The 14,329-nt window shown below is 39.5% G+C and overlaps 1 protein-coding gene across 2 annotated transcripts in view; it reads left to right on the plus strand.

Moving 5' to 3' along the window:
* The window catches only part of lig (lingerer), a 612,955-nt gene that overhangs the window by 263,750 nt on the left and 334,876 nt on the right, over positions 1 to 14,329 (plus strand). For both annotated transcript variants that reach the window (XM_067146761.2, XM_067146762.2), the window contains exon 9: positions 8,338 to 8,498. In XM_067146761.2, the coding sequence (XP_067002862.1) occupies positions 8,338 to 8,498 (161 nt within the window). The remainder of the gene's footprint in view (positions 1 to 8,337; positions 8,499 to 14,329) is intronic.

The following is a 14,329-nucleotide window of genomic DNA, read 5'->3' on the forward strand; positions in this document are numbered from 1 at the left end:
GCGATAAACGAAATAAGCTTCATCAGAACAATAAGTCTTGACACAGCAATGGCGCTCTTCAAATCGAAAATTGTTCCAATACTTACGTATGGGATTGAAATAATATGGATACACCTGAATGAAAAGGACTTAGCAACATACATCAAAAGAGCAATCGGAGTGGCAAAAACAACAAGATCCAGATTAGTCTACCTTCTCGCGCAGGAAACTTTCCTCATAGAGGATTTAAGGACAATGTACCCCCTTCCTAACACAACGGCATCAGAGAACCTACTAAGGACACTAATAAGGAAAAGAGAAGAAGTACCCACGGAATTCTATGGAATTGGGGCCATGATCGATCGTACATGGACAGAAGCAAATTTTGAGATAAGGCACGTGTTTACAAGACTTGCAGTACATGGATTCCACCATGCCATCTGTGAAAACACAACATACCACGAACCGTCAAACTCATGCAAGTGTACATTATGTGGACAGTTATGTGAACGATATCACTTAGAACTCTGCAACAAGAGGACTAGATCAATCAGAGACTATGCGTCCAATGGTGCAAGTGTTAAATTGTTATAACACATTTCACTAATGCATGGCTATTTTGCTGCAATAAATGTTTTATTTAAAATGTAAGATGTGGATCTGCTTTGATCATTTCCCTCACAGCATGAATGTTTTCTTGAGTCACAGCTGTTGCTGGGCGACCGGGACGAGGTTCATCTTCAGTTGACTGTCGACCCCTTGAAAACTCGCAAAACCAATTTCCAACTGTGGCTCTAGAAGGGGCCGCCTCACGAAAAACGCGCAGCAAATAAGAATGGCATTCTTTGGGACTTAATTTCTTTTTATAATCATAAAATATCATTGCTCGAAAATCGCGGTGCGACAGATCCATCTTGCACCATGTCTGACTCAGCACTGCCTGTCCTTTTTTCCCCTCGCTGTGGAGGCACTACCGCTAGGAGAGGTTGCGCGCGCATGTTCCAAGGTCGAAAAACATCGCTCTTTCAAATGAAAATAATTCCATTGTCCTCAGAATTACGGTTTACGCGCTGCTAAAATCTTTCGGCATAACCTTCGTAGAAGTCCGATATAACGAGTACGGCGTATAACGAGAACCCCGTTATAACAACAGTTTTTGTCTGTCTCTTCAAAATTCATATATTAAAATGTGCATTATCCTTCGGTTACAGCGAGAACCCTGTCACTGACGCATCCGTTATTACGAGTGATTAAGTGTCCACGATTTTCTCCGTTACCGACATTTATGCACTCAGCTATTATATTGCATGCGATCGAACATCTTTGGTATCGTTTCCTCGCTTTGCCCACTAGCAAGCTCTCTCATTGGCATTCGAAGGCGGAATCAACATTTATATCATCTCGTATCGTCAGATGGCAGCAGGCATCAATTTTTTTGTAATGAGACAAAGTCTCTCATAGTGCATTGGCTCTGCCGGTGGCTCCAAGTAGCCTACACAGTAGCCTCCACTGTATGCACTAGCCATGCGTCTTGGTTGGTGTGCTATGTACCAATTGATGAGTCCAACTTAGCACACTGGGGCGAAACGCTGGCAACCAGGAATGAGTTAGCTGGAAAATTTATAATGTCCAATAGCGGACCATTTATATTGGTATTAGTGATGTCCGTCAACTGCTGTTCCATAAAGATAAATGGAAATGAAAGAGGAGAACATGTTTTCATAATACATGCGTAAATGTCTCCCATAGCAGTTGTTAACTCTTAAAAATAAAAGCTGAAGTAAATGATCGCTTAATTTTATGCTAAATACTGCAATTAAGTAAGAATGGGATACACCTCAAAATATAGCAGAGTGCAGCATTGATTTCAGAGGTTGGTTTTATATATTCTTGCGTCTGGTTAAATTTCGGAAAGACTATCATCATGTAAATTTATAGCGAGAAGTTCATCATTTCTCCACTGGGCCCTGTTTCATAAAACAAACCACTAATATTAGAACTCATAAAAATGATGATTAGTTAACCGATTTCTGTTTCATAAAGATTTACACATTACTAATAAAATATTTTCACTCATAATATTAGTTCATTAGTAAGCTGATACAAATGGAGGTTAGAATCAGTCTGTTGCATATGTTCTTGGTTTGGGGTTGTTCGTAGCAGTAGGCTAGTGCTTGACTGCAACCGGCTATTGTTCCACATGTTCAAGAGGCTCACTTGATATATTCGTTGGTGACTTGGATTCATATTAGAATGGATAAAAGAAGTGAAAATAAAGTGAGAGAAAAAAGTTTCTTTGCGGTAAGTGATTGAGTTAAAGCGTCAATTATTCTGAGCCTTTTGCACACTGTTACCCTCCCTGTTCTTTTTACTTTTTTATTTTATGTGCTCTTAAAAATCTCTGTTGAGATAGACCAGCAAAATCTTAGTTTGCTACCCCCTGTTGGTGGGGGCGGTAGAATAACAGCCACAGTATCCCTGCCTGTCGTAAGAGGCGATTAAAAGGGGTCCCAGGGCTCTCAGCTTGGGAGCGTGGGTTGGCGTCCACAGGGCACCGAGTTGAGTCCTGCAATTGCTTCCACTTCTGCCAGGCCTCTCACGTTCATCTACCCTTCTGACCTCCCTTCTTCAACTCTTGTTCTTTTCCGACCCCAACAGAATTAGGTTGTGTGGCCGAGAGTCTATAATTTTCATGCCCTTTGTAGCCCATCTCTTTCTTTGGCCGATACCTTCATTATTCAAAATGTCTGATCCTTTCCATTTTTCTATCTGATTAGTGTTATTATAGATTATGGTTGTCTAGTTGTAGCCTACTTCCTCTTAAAACAACAATCATCATCACCATCATCATCTTGGTTTACTGGTGGTATAAGCCAAAATTTTAAAGGATAGCTGGAGTAGTCGACCATTTCATTGATTTTCACGATTTTATGCCAAAATATTAAAATACCACTCGCTTTGGCTTCACTAATAATATGAATTAGAGGTCAAAATTCACTCGTGGAAATAATCCTAATAATATGAGAAAATTTTATTCATCATATTGGGAAACATTTTACTCATATTAGTAGGAATATCTACTAATAATTTTCACTCATAAAATAATTACTTATATTATTAGTTAATAACTTTGTGAAACATAATACTAATATTATTAGTTAATATTCTTGGTTTCTTAGTATTATTAGTGAAAGATGTTTTATGAAACAGCGCCCTGTCCCTTCAACATGTTACATATAGTACGGTTAAGTTAGGTTAGGTGAAATTTAAATAAGAAAACTGAAACGTTTGCCATAAAATGCAATTGATTATCTTCACTGCTGCTGTATCATTTTCTCGCTATGTGCACTTGCAAGCTGTCTTGTCGACATTTGAGGCGATATCTATTAGTAATACCCATCAACTGCTGTTCCGTAAAGGAAACCAGAAATGAAAGAGGAGCAATTGTTAATTGGTTAGAAATAAATGCTAAGTAAACGGTCGCTTAATTTTAATACTTTATACTAAAATTAAATAAGAATATGATACACCTCAAGATATGGCAGAGCGCATCACTGATTTCGGAGGTTAGTTTATATTTTCTTGCGTCTGGTTAACTTCCCGAAGAGGCTATTCCCATGTTAACTTATAGCAAGAATGTTATAATTCCTCTACTGACGCTCTGAGTATGTTTTCATGATAAATATAGCATGTTTAAGTTAGGTTAGGTGACGTCGTTTGAATAAGAAAACTGAAACATTTGCCACTGAATAAGATCAGTCATCTTCAGTACCGTATCATTTTCTCGCAATGTATACTTGCGAGCTCTCTCCTCAACATTCTAAGGTGATGTCTGAGTCTATTAGTACTACCTGTCGATTGCTGTTCTCGAAAATAAAATTCAAAATGAAAGATGGTAACTTGTTTTCTTAATAAATGTGTATAAGCAACGTGGCTGATAGTCGTTAATTTTACGAAATGTTTAGAATTATTTACATTAAAACAGTAGGCCTACCGGTTTCGACCTGTAAATAGGTCATCATCAGCTGTTGGAGAACCTGCTTAATAGTGATTGTACATAATAAAACATATACTAATGGACAAAAAATTGACACCATAACCAGGCAACCAGTGTACGTAATATGGATGGAATGTAGACTCCATTTTGGTGGATGGAAAGGCATGTTTTTGGATAATGCACGTAAAGTTGCGAATATTCTTGGCATTAAAAACTTCAGTTTATTGCGTGTTAGATAATTCTATAGCCATCTTAAGAAAGATAACCAGAATTAAATAATATACTGTATTACACAATATTTAAACAACCTACTGATACCCTTCTCGTGGTCGATGGTGAGCAGAATTACAAAGGCAGTGTAGTGTCAAAAGTTAATTACTCGGGACATTTGAGGTAAGTACTGTAATAGGATTAAGATTAAAATACTCTATACCCCCCGTGGGTGGGGGACGCAGAAGAAGGGCACACCCATGGTATCCTCTGCCTGTTGTAAGAGGCTACTGAAGGGGGCGACTAAGGGATGATTGAATTAGAACCATGAAACTACTTGTGATTGGTACCTTGACGTGGGGAAAGCCATGGGTTGCCTTGACTTGCGTGTAGTACTACTATGTTAGGTACACAATAAGTTTGTGATTAGTAGCAGCTCAGAGTGGTTCACTGTTGGTTTCCAGTACCTGTGCTTAGTACCACTATATGTGGAATATCACGGTCTTACGTTGCCTGTGATTTGTACTATTAAGTGAGGAACATGACGGGTCGGGGCATTGACTGTGATTAGTACCACTGTATGAGCGACACTGTTGGTCTGCGTTTCCTGTGATTTGTACCCACAACGTGAGGAACACCTCGGGATAGTAAGAGTCCCTGTGATTAGTACACCTGTGTGAGGTGCACCACGGGTTTGCATTGCCTACGAGTGGCGCCATTATGTGAGAAACACCATAGCTCTGCATTACCTGTACGACGTACAATACTTGTAAGTAGAACCATGATGTTTGGAACACCGTGAGTTTACGCTACCTTGATTAGTACCGCAAGTTGAGAAATACCATGGTTCTACTTTACTAGTGTTAAGTGCCATTATGAGGGACCGTTAACCTGGATCTTTAACCCCTTTAGACAACAAGCCATCATCGATTCAGGATTGTGCTTTGGAAGCAGTCCCATGGTCAGTCATATTTCTGGGAAGGTGACATTGCGAGTCCGATCCACTGATTGTTATAAATTCATATTCATCCATTCCTTCATCATCATCATGTTTTGAATTCTGGTCAGTGGGTGAATTTTGTACTTTTAAATTGTCATTTCATAGAGCAAACGCCTGAAAAGCCTTACATCTGATATGTTTTTGACATGCTCTATTGGTGAAAAATATTTAATTCCCTCCATGGGAATTTAGAATTTTCCATTCGGAATTGCTAGGCGGGCAATAATTCCATTGTGGAGATTTATCTCCCGTATGCAGTTGTCAGACTGTGCCTCATATATAGGCTTCTGATAAGCTCATCTGCATACACCCAGCGTCTAGTGTCAGACCTAAGACGAAACGCTGGTTAATAGAGCAAACGCCTGAAAAGCCTTACATCTGATATTGTCATTTCATTTCATACCATTAGGGGCCGATGACCTACATGTTGGGCCCCTTTAAACAAAAAGCATCATCATAATCATCGAAATACTCCATAAATTAAGAAGTAGTTTATGCATTTGTGTAACGCTTACATCTTTTTCCAGAGCGTTTTTGCATATGTAAGTTGTTTTCCACTATTTACACTCCCCTTGTTAGCACCAGTATTCCTTGGGCCCTCTTAATAATTGTAAAAGATGGGGATGGGACAAACGGTTACTTTCCGGTATCATGTTCCTGTGTATCTGGTACAGTGTAATATCAGGATATAAAAGTAACATAATACAAGTTGCAAGTCAACTTTTGGTAGGAAGGTTCACTATCCCTGCTGCCCTTTGTAGCCTTTAACCGCACCTTAGTAAGTACTTATAAATAGCAATACTATATCTTCATCTGGCTTTTTTCCCCTCCCACACTCCTTTTTGCCAGCTCGTTACTTACAGTTTTGACCATTACTAGAGAATGTTTGCACTGACCCATTTACACTCCAAGAACGAATACTTCGATACGATACCTTAATTTATAAAAATTGCCTTGTTTGCTAGGTAGCTCTGTGTATTTATAGGAGTTCAAGGATCTGTAGTTAAACATTCGAACCCAACCTTACAAAATATATTAATGAACAAGTGTCATATACACTACAGATGCTGCCGGAATGAGAGTTGAGGAAACAGTCCTGATATCAGGCAAAACATAAGCAGGGTTTAATTCAGGTTTTTTTTTTTTTTTTTTTTCTTTCTTTCTTTTTTTTTCTTTCTTTCTTTTTTTTTTTCACACCGACACGGGCTGATCTTATGGTGAAACCTGTTCAACATCAAGTATAGAGATTTACACGGATTGTCTAAGGAAAGAATATGTAAGAATAGAGATGGATGCGGTAGAACACATTACAGATAGGTTCGATGCTAGATTGATGCCAGTATCATCATGCAATGTTGGAAGGGTGTTTTTTTTAAGGGGGTTTGTTAGAAGCAAAAAATCATATAACTTTAATTATACAGGGTGAAGCGTAATTCGCGCACTCCGGCGTCGCAGCGCGACTCCTCACATGCCAGCAATAAAAAAATGTCTCTTACAAAATTTCATCTTGCGAGTATATCCGGCAGAAAAACGACGTTGAAGGTTAGCAATCTGGCAACACTGTAACCATATGTAGGGTAACTACCTCTGTCAGCAGTAGTTAGTCGTATTGTACAGTTGGTGCAATGGATAGAGTTTTGGGTTAGCATGCGAAGGTCGAGTGGTTGATCCTGGGTTGAGGCGTATGTTTTTTATTTCGTAAATGTAGTCCAGGTGGCATCTTAATCGTCAACAGCGATTGCAGCGGGTCCTCTAAAAACCATTTGCACTTACATACTACGATCCTAGAAATGGACGAACAATCGTTTTCATTGGTCAGCTTTGAAAGGCGCCCTTTCCACGTCGTGGGTGTGAATTTATTCGCACCACTTCATCTACTAGATGTGAAACCTGTTTTCTTTGTACCCTCCTCCAATGGTCCCATAGATTAGTCATCATCATCTGTTTACCCTCCAGGGTCGGCTTTTCCCTCGGACACAGCGAGGGATCCCACCTCTACCGCCTCAAGGGCAGTGTCCTGGAGCTTCAGACTCTTGGTCTGGGATACAACTGGGGAGAATGACCAGTACCTCGTCCAGGCGGCCTCACCTGCTATGCTGAACAGGGCCTTGTGGAGGGATGGGAAGATTGGAAGAGATAGGCAAGGAAGAGGGAAGGAAGCGGCCGTGGCCTTATGTTAGGTACCATCCCGGTATTTGCCTGGAGGAGAAGTGCGAAACCACGGAAAACCACTTCCAGGATGGCTGAGGTGGGAATCGAACTCACCTCTACTCAGTTCACCTCCCGAGGCTGAGTGGACCCCGTTCCAGCCCTCATACCACTTTTCAATCGAACCCGGGCCTCCGGGGGTGGCAGCTAATCACGCTAACCACTACACCACAGAGGCGGACCCCATAGATTAGTACCAACTATTATTCTTGCCTCGATTAGGTCCATTACATTTCGTTAGGGCCTTACATTACCAGGAGGCCTAGCAACGTGCTCTGCGAATAATGTCCAAACTCGGTTACAATTTGTATGTGTTATCACCATGGTCCCAATAATTCTGCCTTTCAACATTGCGTGTTGCGTCTGGTAACCGCATGCTGTTTAGTACGTATGTATTATTATTATTATTATTATTATTATTATTATTATTATTATTATTATTATTATGTTGTAAATATAGGATACATGTGGCCTCGGAAACGATGTCTTACTGTATTACAGTAGGTAATGTCAGATGGAAATTATCAAATAAAAATGCGCCTCAACCCAGGATCGAACCATCGACCTCCTGCATGCCAACCAAAAATTCTACCCACTGCACCAACTGTACAGCACGACGACGACGTGCTGACAGTGGCAGTTACCCTACATATGGTTACAGTGTTGCCAGATTGCTACTCTTTAGTCAGTTTTCTACCGGATATACTCGCAAGACGAAATTTTGTAAGAGACATTTTTTTATTGCTGGCATATGAGGAGTCTCGCTGCGACGCCCGAGTGTGCGAATTATGCTTTACCCTGTATATCTCAAAAACTGATGTTCGATCCTTAAAAACAAAACTATATTACAGGCCAATTACGTATTTTATACTGGTGCTCTAATGATATTTTAATATTTCATACTTGCCATTTATTCTTTTTTTTTCTCTCTTTTTTTTTTCAGCATCATTCACTTCTTCAAATTACGTTGGCTCAACAAACAATTACTCCAATCAAATACAGGAACCAACGTTGGATACTTCATCTACTACTACTCAGTGTCCTTCTCAGTCTATGCCAGTGCGAACAAAGACTCAGCGACCCAGAGTACCTCCACCTTCGAAGGTAAGTTCTGTTAAAATATAGGGATCTGCTTGGATCGGCTGAAGAATGAACTTGTAAGAAAAGAAATGGATGAGGTAGGACCAGTTAAGATAAGATTGATTGATGCTGGAGGACTAAAATGGTATGGACATATCCAATGGTTAGAGAAATGGTGATGGCTACAGTGTTTGCACAACTGTTTACATCAGGAAGATGATATCAAGGGAGACATAGGGCACCTGGAGAGGTACAATACAGTGAAACCTCGATTCTCCGTTTTTCGAGGGACCATGAAAATAAAACGTACAACACGGGAAAACGGAAAATCCGAGAATGAATGAAAACGATCAACAATTTGGCTAAACATCACAAAAATTAAATATGTATAATTATAATCTTACAAAAACTCCTAAACCAAACCAAACCAAACCAAACTACAGCCCCAGTGGGACTTTGCCTGCCAAGCGACCGCTGCTCAGCCCGAAGGCCTGCAGATTACGAATTGCGCATGGTCAGTGCGACGAATCCTCTCGGCAAATATTCCTGGCTCTGTAGATCGGGGTTGCCATCTCACCATTAGATAGCACCACAATTAAAGGTATTCACGTAGGCTGAGTGGACCTGGAACCAGACTTATATCCAGGTAAAATTTCCTGACCTGGTCACAATCGAACCCGGGCCCTCTGGATGAGAGGCGGGCATGTTAGATCGCGAAACCGCATTAATTACCGTTACGCGAGTTCAAAATCTCGGTACTTTATATTCAATTTTACAGGGGAATCTTCATTAGTTTCCCGTGAAAACTTCTTTCAGTTCAGCAACTTGGATTAGGCTAGCCAAACTTCGAAAAATCTAATAACGCCAAGCCAAACGACAATCGACCACAAGTAGTTTTTAATTCTCTCATCTAATAAAATAAAGAACATTAGATACAAAAGCACCCAAAATGATGGCGAAATCCGTTCATTTCTTAATCTTTCATTGTAATTTGGTCTCCGGTATACTGTTCATAGTCAGTTTCTGGAAATCTGGTACCGCGCAAATTAGGCCTACATCGATTTTTAAAGGTTATGTTGAACTCGAAAACATTGTTTCGTATGTAAGTATCGATTCTTAAAAGTTCTCGAATGCGTTATATTCAATTCTGCGCGTCACAAATCCAATCAAATTGGAAAGATAAAAGAAATGTAAAAACTTCAGAAATTACGGTTATTCGTGACCTTGAGGTCATCTGGAAAGTGCGCTCGCTGCACATGTCAGTACGAGTTTGAAATAATACCAATCATTTAAAATGTAACGTGCGCAAATAAAACGACTGCAGTTTTTGGTATTTTAACACGAAAACGTAACATTCCCAGTCTTACATCAGGACCTAAACAGTAATAGGCAATCCCAAGACCTCCCATGGCAATTTTTTTTTTTTTTTTTTTTTTTTTTTTTTTTTTTTTGTAGGGTGCAACATCTGTTTTGGTCTCGCTAACATAATCGTGTACGATAATATCAAAAATACTGAATTTGTGTTAAGAAGGAACAGGTTCGATTCCTGCCTGAAAGCCCAGTTACTCTGCAGTGCCCTGAGCAAAGTGCCGAAAACCTCTTCGGCAGTATGATCGAAAAAATGTAAAAATATAAACATCTAACCCTGGACATAATGTGGACGTTTTATAAGTGCGAACATATGACGAACCTCGTTCCGTCTTCAAGCAGAGCTGTCGGAATGCGCCGTGTCTCCTTGCAATTGTTGTGGGCACCCTCTGCTTTGTGATTTTCCGAGATTTTCTAAACAATACCACCCGACTGCGATGCTAAGATGGTCTCTTATGCAAGTTCACCTCCGATCGCTTTTCTAGTGCCGGTACAGTACTTGCTTTAATTATCGCAGTGACGGGGCGTTAACGCCAAGATCCATAAATATGCCATAGCCGTCCTTTCGTGAGATACAGTTTATTAAAAAACGATTGATCGAGGATTTAGCATTGATAGGACTGGAATTTCTGGACGGATGATCCAGGAAAGCGTTTCTTCGAGGAACGGATAATGCGGGACTTTTACAACGTGATTTAATTACGATGCTCGCGGGACCATGTAATTTGAACGCATATTCCGGGAGCGGATAATCGAGGTTCCACTGTAGTTAAAGCCGTGGAAAGGAGAGGTCTATCCAAAGAAGACTGGCATGACAGGAATATGTGGCATCTGAAAATAGTTAACTGTTGAAAAGTAGGGAGACGTGTAAAATTAAAAGGTAAAATGTAGGGAAGTTGGTTGTACTAAGGAAAGATGTTAAAGTTACATTTTTAATGTAATTCAAAGCAACCAAAAAGGAGAGAGTGGTTTTTGGAACTGTAAATTTAATTACTTAAACTACCAATGACAGATCAATTGGGACCTACAAAATGTGGTGTTAGTTTTTGGTTAAAAGCAAGTTTAATTTTTTGTTTCAACTTCCAGGACTTTCAGCATTAAGCTGAGAAATGTTCAAAAATACTTGTTAATACTGTAACATGTTGGCTGGGTAAATAAGTAAATAAATGAGTACAGAACCTGGTAGCGTCCTATTTCTAAGATTTATTAACTAAGCACTACAATCACACATTTACACGCGCACACACATGATTGCCGAGCTTACAACTTACACAAGTACACTTACACGGTTTGCGCTCTCTCTTAGTTTCTCATGTTCCATCTACAATGACACACACACAGAGCCATCGATTATTTACACTACACTCACTCAGCCACTCAGTCAAACTCGTTAGCGCTGTCACGGTCCACAGCCTACACGTCAGTCTCGCAGGTCGGGATAGCATCCACTGTTCACTCAATCCGTCAAACTCCGTTCGCAGTCTGCACACGTCGGCACCCAATGTTCCCTTCGCGTTACTCCAGAACACCCAAGGTTCTTCCCCAGCAGCCGTCTCAAGGGACTCACACACATGACGTCAGGGAAATAGGAACGAGTCCTCGGCTCCAACAGGCAGATACTCCATCAGGCTGACATCTCAGCCCAGGCTATCACTGACTGTGCTCTTCGCTAACTCACACCAGCGTACTCAGTCTCACTCTCACTCACTAACTAACTCTCTAACTCTCACTAACTGCAGGCAGGTCGTTCCTCTCTTATATATCTGCGCTGGCCCTTCTAGAATAGTCTGGATGCTCGATGGATCCAGGAATCTTGCGAGATGGAACACTCCAGATTAATCGTGGAGTCATGTCCATACTCTTCTGTTACGGGACCGCGGGCGGAAGCGAGTGGGGCTGGCCTAGCACTTAAGTGCTGCTCGTGATTGGCGCGATTGAAGCATAAGGGGTGAGCCTATACGGTGCCGGGCCGGGCCCACTGCCAGTTGGCATGGCGGAAGCTATAACTATTGCAATACCATTATTATTATTAAAATGAAGGAGGAGGTGATAAATACTATTTAATCTGTAAATATATTCAAGCTCTTTAAGGCGATTAAGTTTTCTAGCTTCCAAATGAAAAATATTGCTGTTGTGATTAAATTGCTACCTGCCATGTTTGTACTGCAGTCAGTCAGAACTTTACTATATCCTTAGTAACCATATTATTTCAAATAGCTTTCGTATCAAGGCTTCTACCATGTCCACAGAACAATTTGAACACACAGTTTGCTGCACTGCCTCTTTCAAATTATAAAAAGCTTTTTTTTTGGCACTCATTTGTTGAAGACTTTTGAATGTTGTTGTTTTGGTATCAATTCAGTGCGGCTACAGTGGGTGCAGGGAGTTTTGGATAGATTTAAACAAATAACTCTCTTAGGTGAAGGCATAAGAGAACCATGGGGGAAGAGAGTAGTAGTGGAAATCGGATGAAGGAAGTGAGAACCACAGATATTACAAAAATCTCAAAATCATTAAATAATTTGAAAAATATATTAACTGATGAAAAGAAATTGAAAAAATAGCTCAGTCTAGAGCAAAAGGCCACCAATCTGCTGTTAGACATTGAATAATTATAATACTGAAGTCAGACATGTAGAAGTTGCAATGCCAAAATTGGCTATGAAAATTAGTTTGAAATTTAGTTTGACACAAAGCACTCTAGTGATTAGGAAATGTGTGCTATCACTTCTAATACCATGCCGACTAACATTTAGAATAATAATTATTAAATTAATGTCATATGGTCCACCTTTTTCAATACTATATTATACAATAGTGCATTGAATTACTTCACTAAACTAGGGACTAGTTTCGGCCTTGGCTGGCCATCTTCAGCCTTAATGTAATACATCTAATAACTGAACGAATGTAAAAACACACAATTGACATGAAAACTAATGTACAAAACACACAATTAACATTAAAATCTGGCTTGAACTAAGTGTAGGCCCTAAATTCTTAGCACCTGGAGTATGCTCATCATCCAGACTCTTTCTTGTATTGATATTCCTAGAATTGTTAGTTCCATCACTGCTAATCATTACAATTTCAATTGCAAAACAGGAACTGGTAAATGTTGATTCTGTAGTCAGATCATCAATCACAAAATCTACTTGAGTGGTGTTAGCAGTATGCAAGCCACTGGATGCCACTGTAAATAACCACCAGCTGACGCAGAACTGCTAGATGGTGTTTCCACATCGACCAACGTGAATAAAATGAAATGTTCCCATACTGTTTTTTAAAATCATGCTGAAATGCTGTTGGACATAGTCAGGACGGCACATCAAGATATGGTTAAAACTGACACATTCTTAATTTGTGGCTGGTATAAATTCGCAATTCCTTGCGGTGTCCATGAAGTTAACCTGAATAAATGATAGATAAAATTTGATAAAAATTAATGAATAGAAGGAGAGAGAGACAGAGCGTGTTAGTCAAATGGCATAAGTTATATGAGGCTTACCTCTCGTTGGGGCATGTGGTGTATGGTGTATTGTTATGTTTCCTCACAAACATCACACGCAGTTACATCGAGCAAGAGGTCCGTGCTGGTTCGAGATCACTATTAACCTGTCCAATTCCACCGGACGTTGAAACAATTTTTCAAGATCTCAGCCATAAACATACGGCGTCAGCTATACATTATTATATTTTTTGAACAATATTATGAATGCAGAGTTCAAGCTTAAATTATATGAACAACTAGATGCTTTTACAATAGTCACACAACGACTGTGATATTTTTAAAAAAGGAAGAAAAACTTGTATACGATATTAATATTACAATTATATAATGTGAGGGACTGTTTCACATAAATACGTATAACTCACACCTAACCAAAGAATAATGTTCTAGAAATTATGTATTTAACACGTCAGATGTTATTGAAGGACTGATGATAAATTTTATACGGAAATCCTTGTACATTTCTAGGCCAATTACAGACATTTTTTGACATACAAGATAATATTGTTTTAAGACTTATTTAACTTCTTAAAGATTAATTGGTCGTGCTACTTAGTCACATATATTTTAATATACAGTGGTTGATCATATTATTAGGGCCACTAGGTGAAAGTTGTATTTTCCAAACTTGATTAGACATACACAATTAAACTTCACTGATATCCAATTAATTAATCTAAAATTGACTTTTGAGAAAGATATGAAACAATTTTACATTTGAAATATTAATGAAAATCATGACAAACTAAGGAAACTAGGAATATCTAATATTTTGTAACACCTCCCTTCACAGCAATTACCGCTTGGACTCTATCTGGCATACTATAAATGCATCTGAGGCAGTTATTTTTAATTTCATCATCATGATACCACACATTGATTAGTCTTTCGATCAGCTGGATCTTATTTGTGACATTATGAGAACAAATTTTCCTCTTCATTAGCCCCCAAAGGTTCTCGATCGGGTTGAGGTCAG

This window comes from Anabrus simplex, chromosome 5, assembly GCF_040414725.1.
Source record: "Anabrus simplex isolate iqAnaSimp1 chromosome 5, ASM4041472v1, whole genome shotgun sequence".
NCBI lineage: Eukaryota > Metazoa > Arthropoda > Insecta > Orthoptera > Tettigoniidae > Anabrus > Anabrus simplex.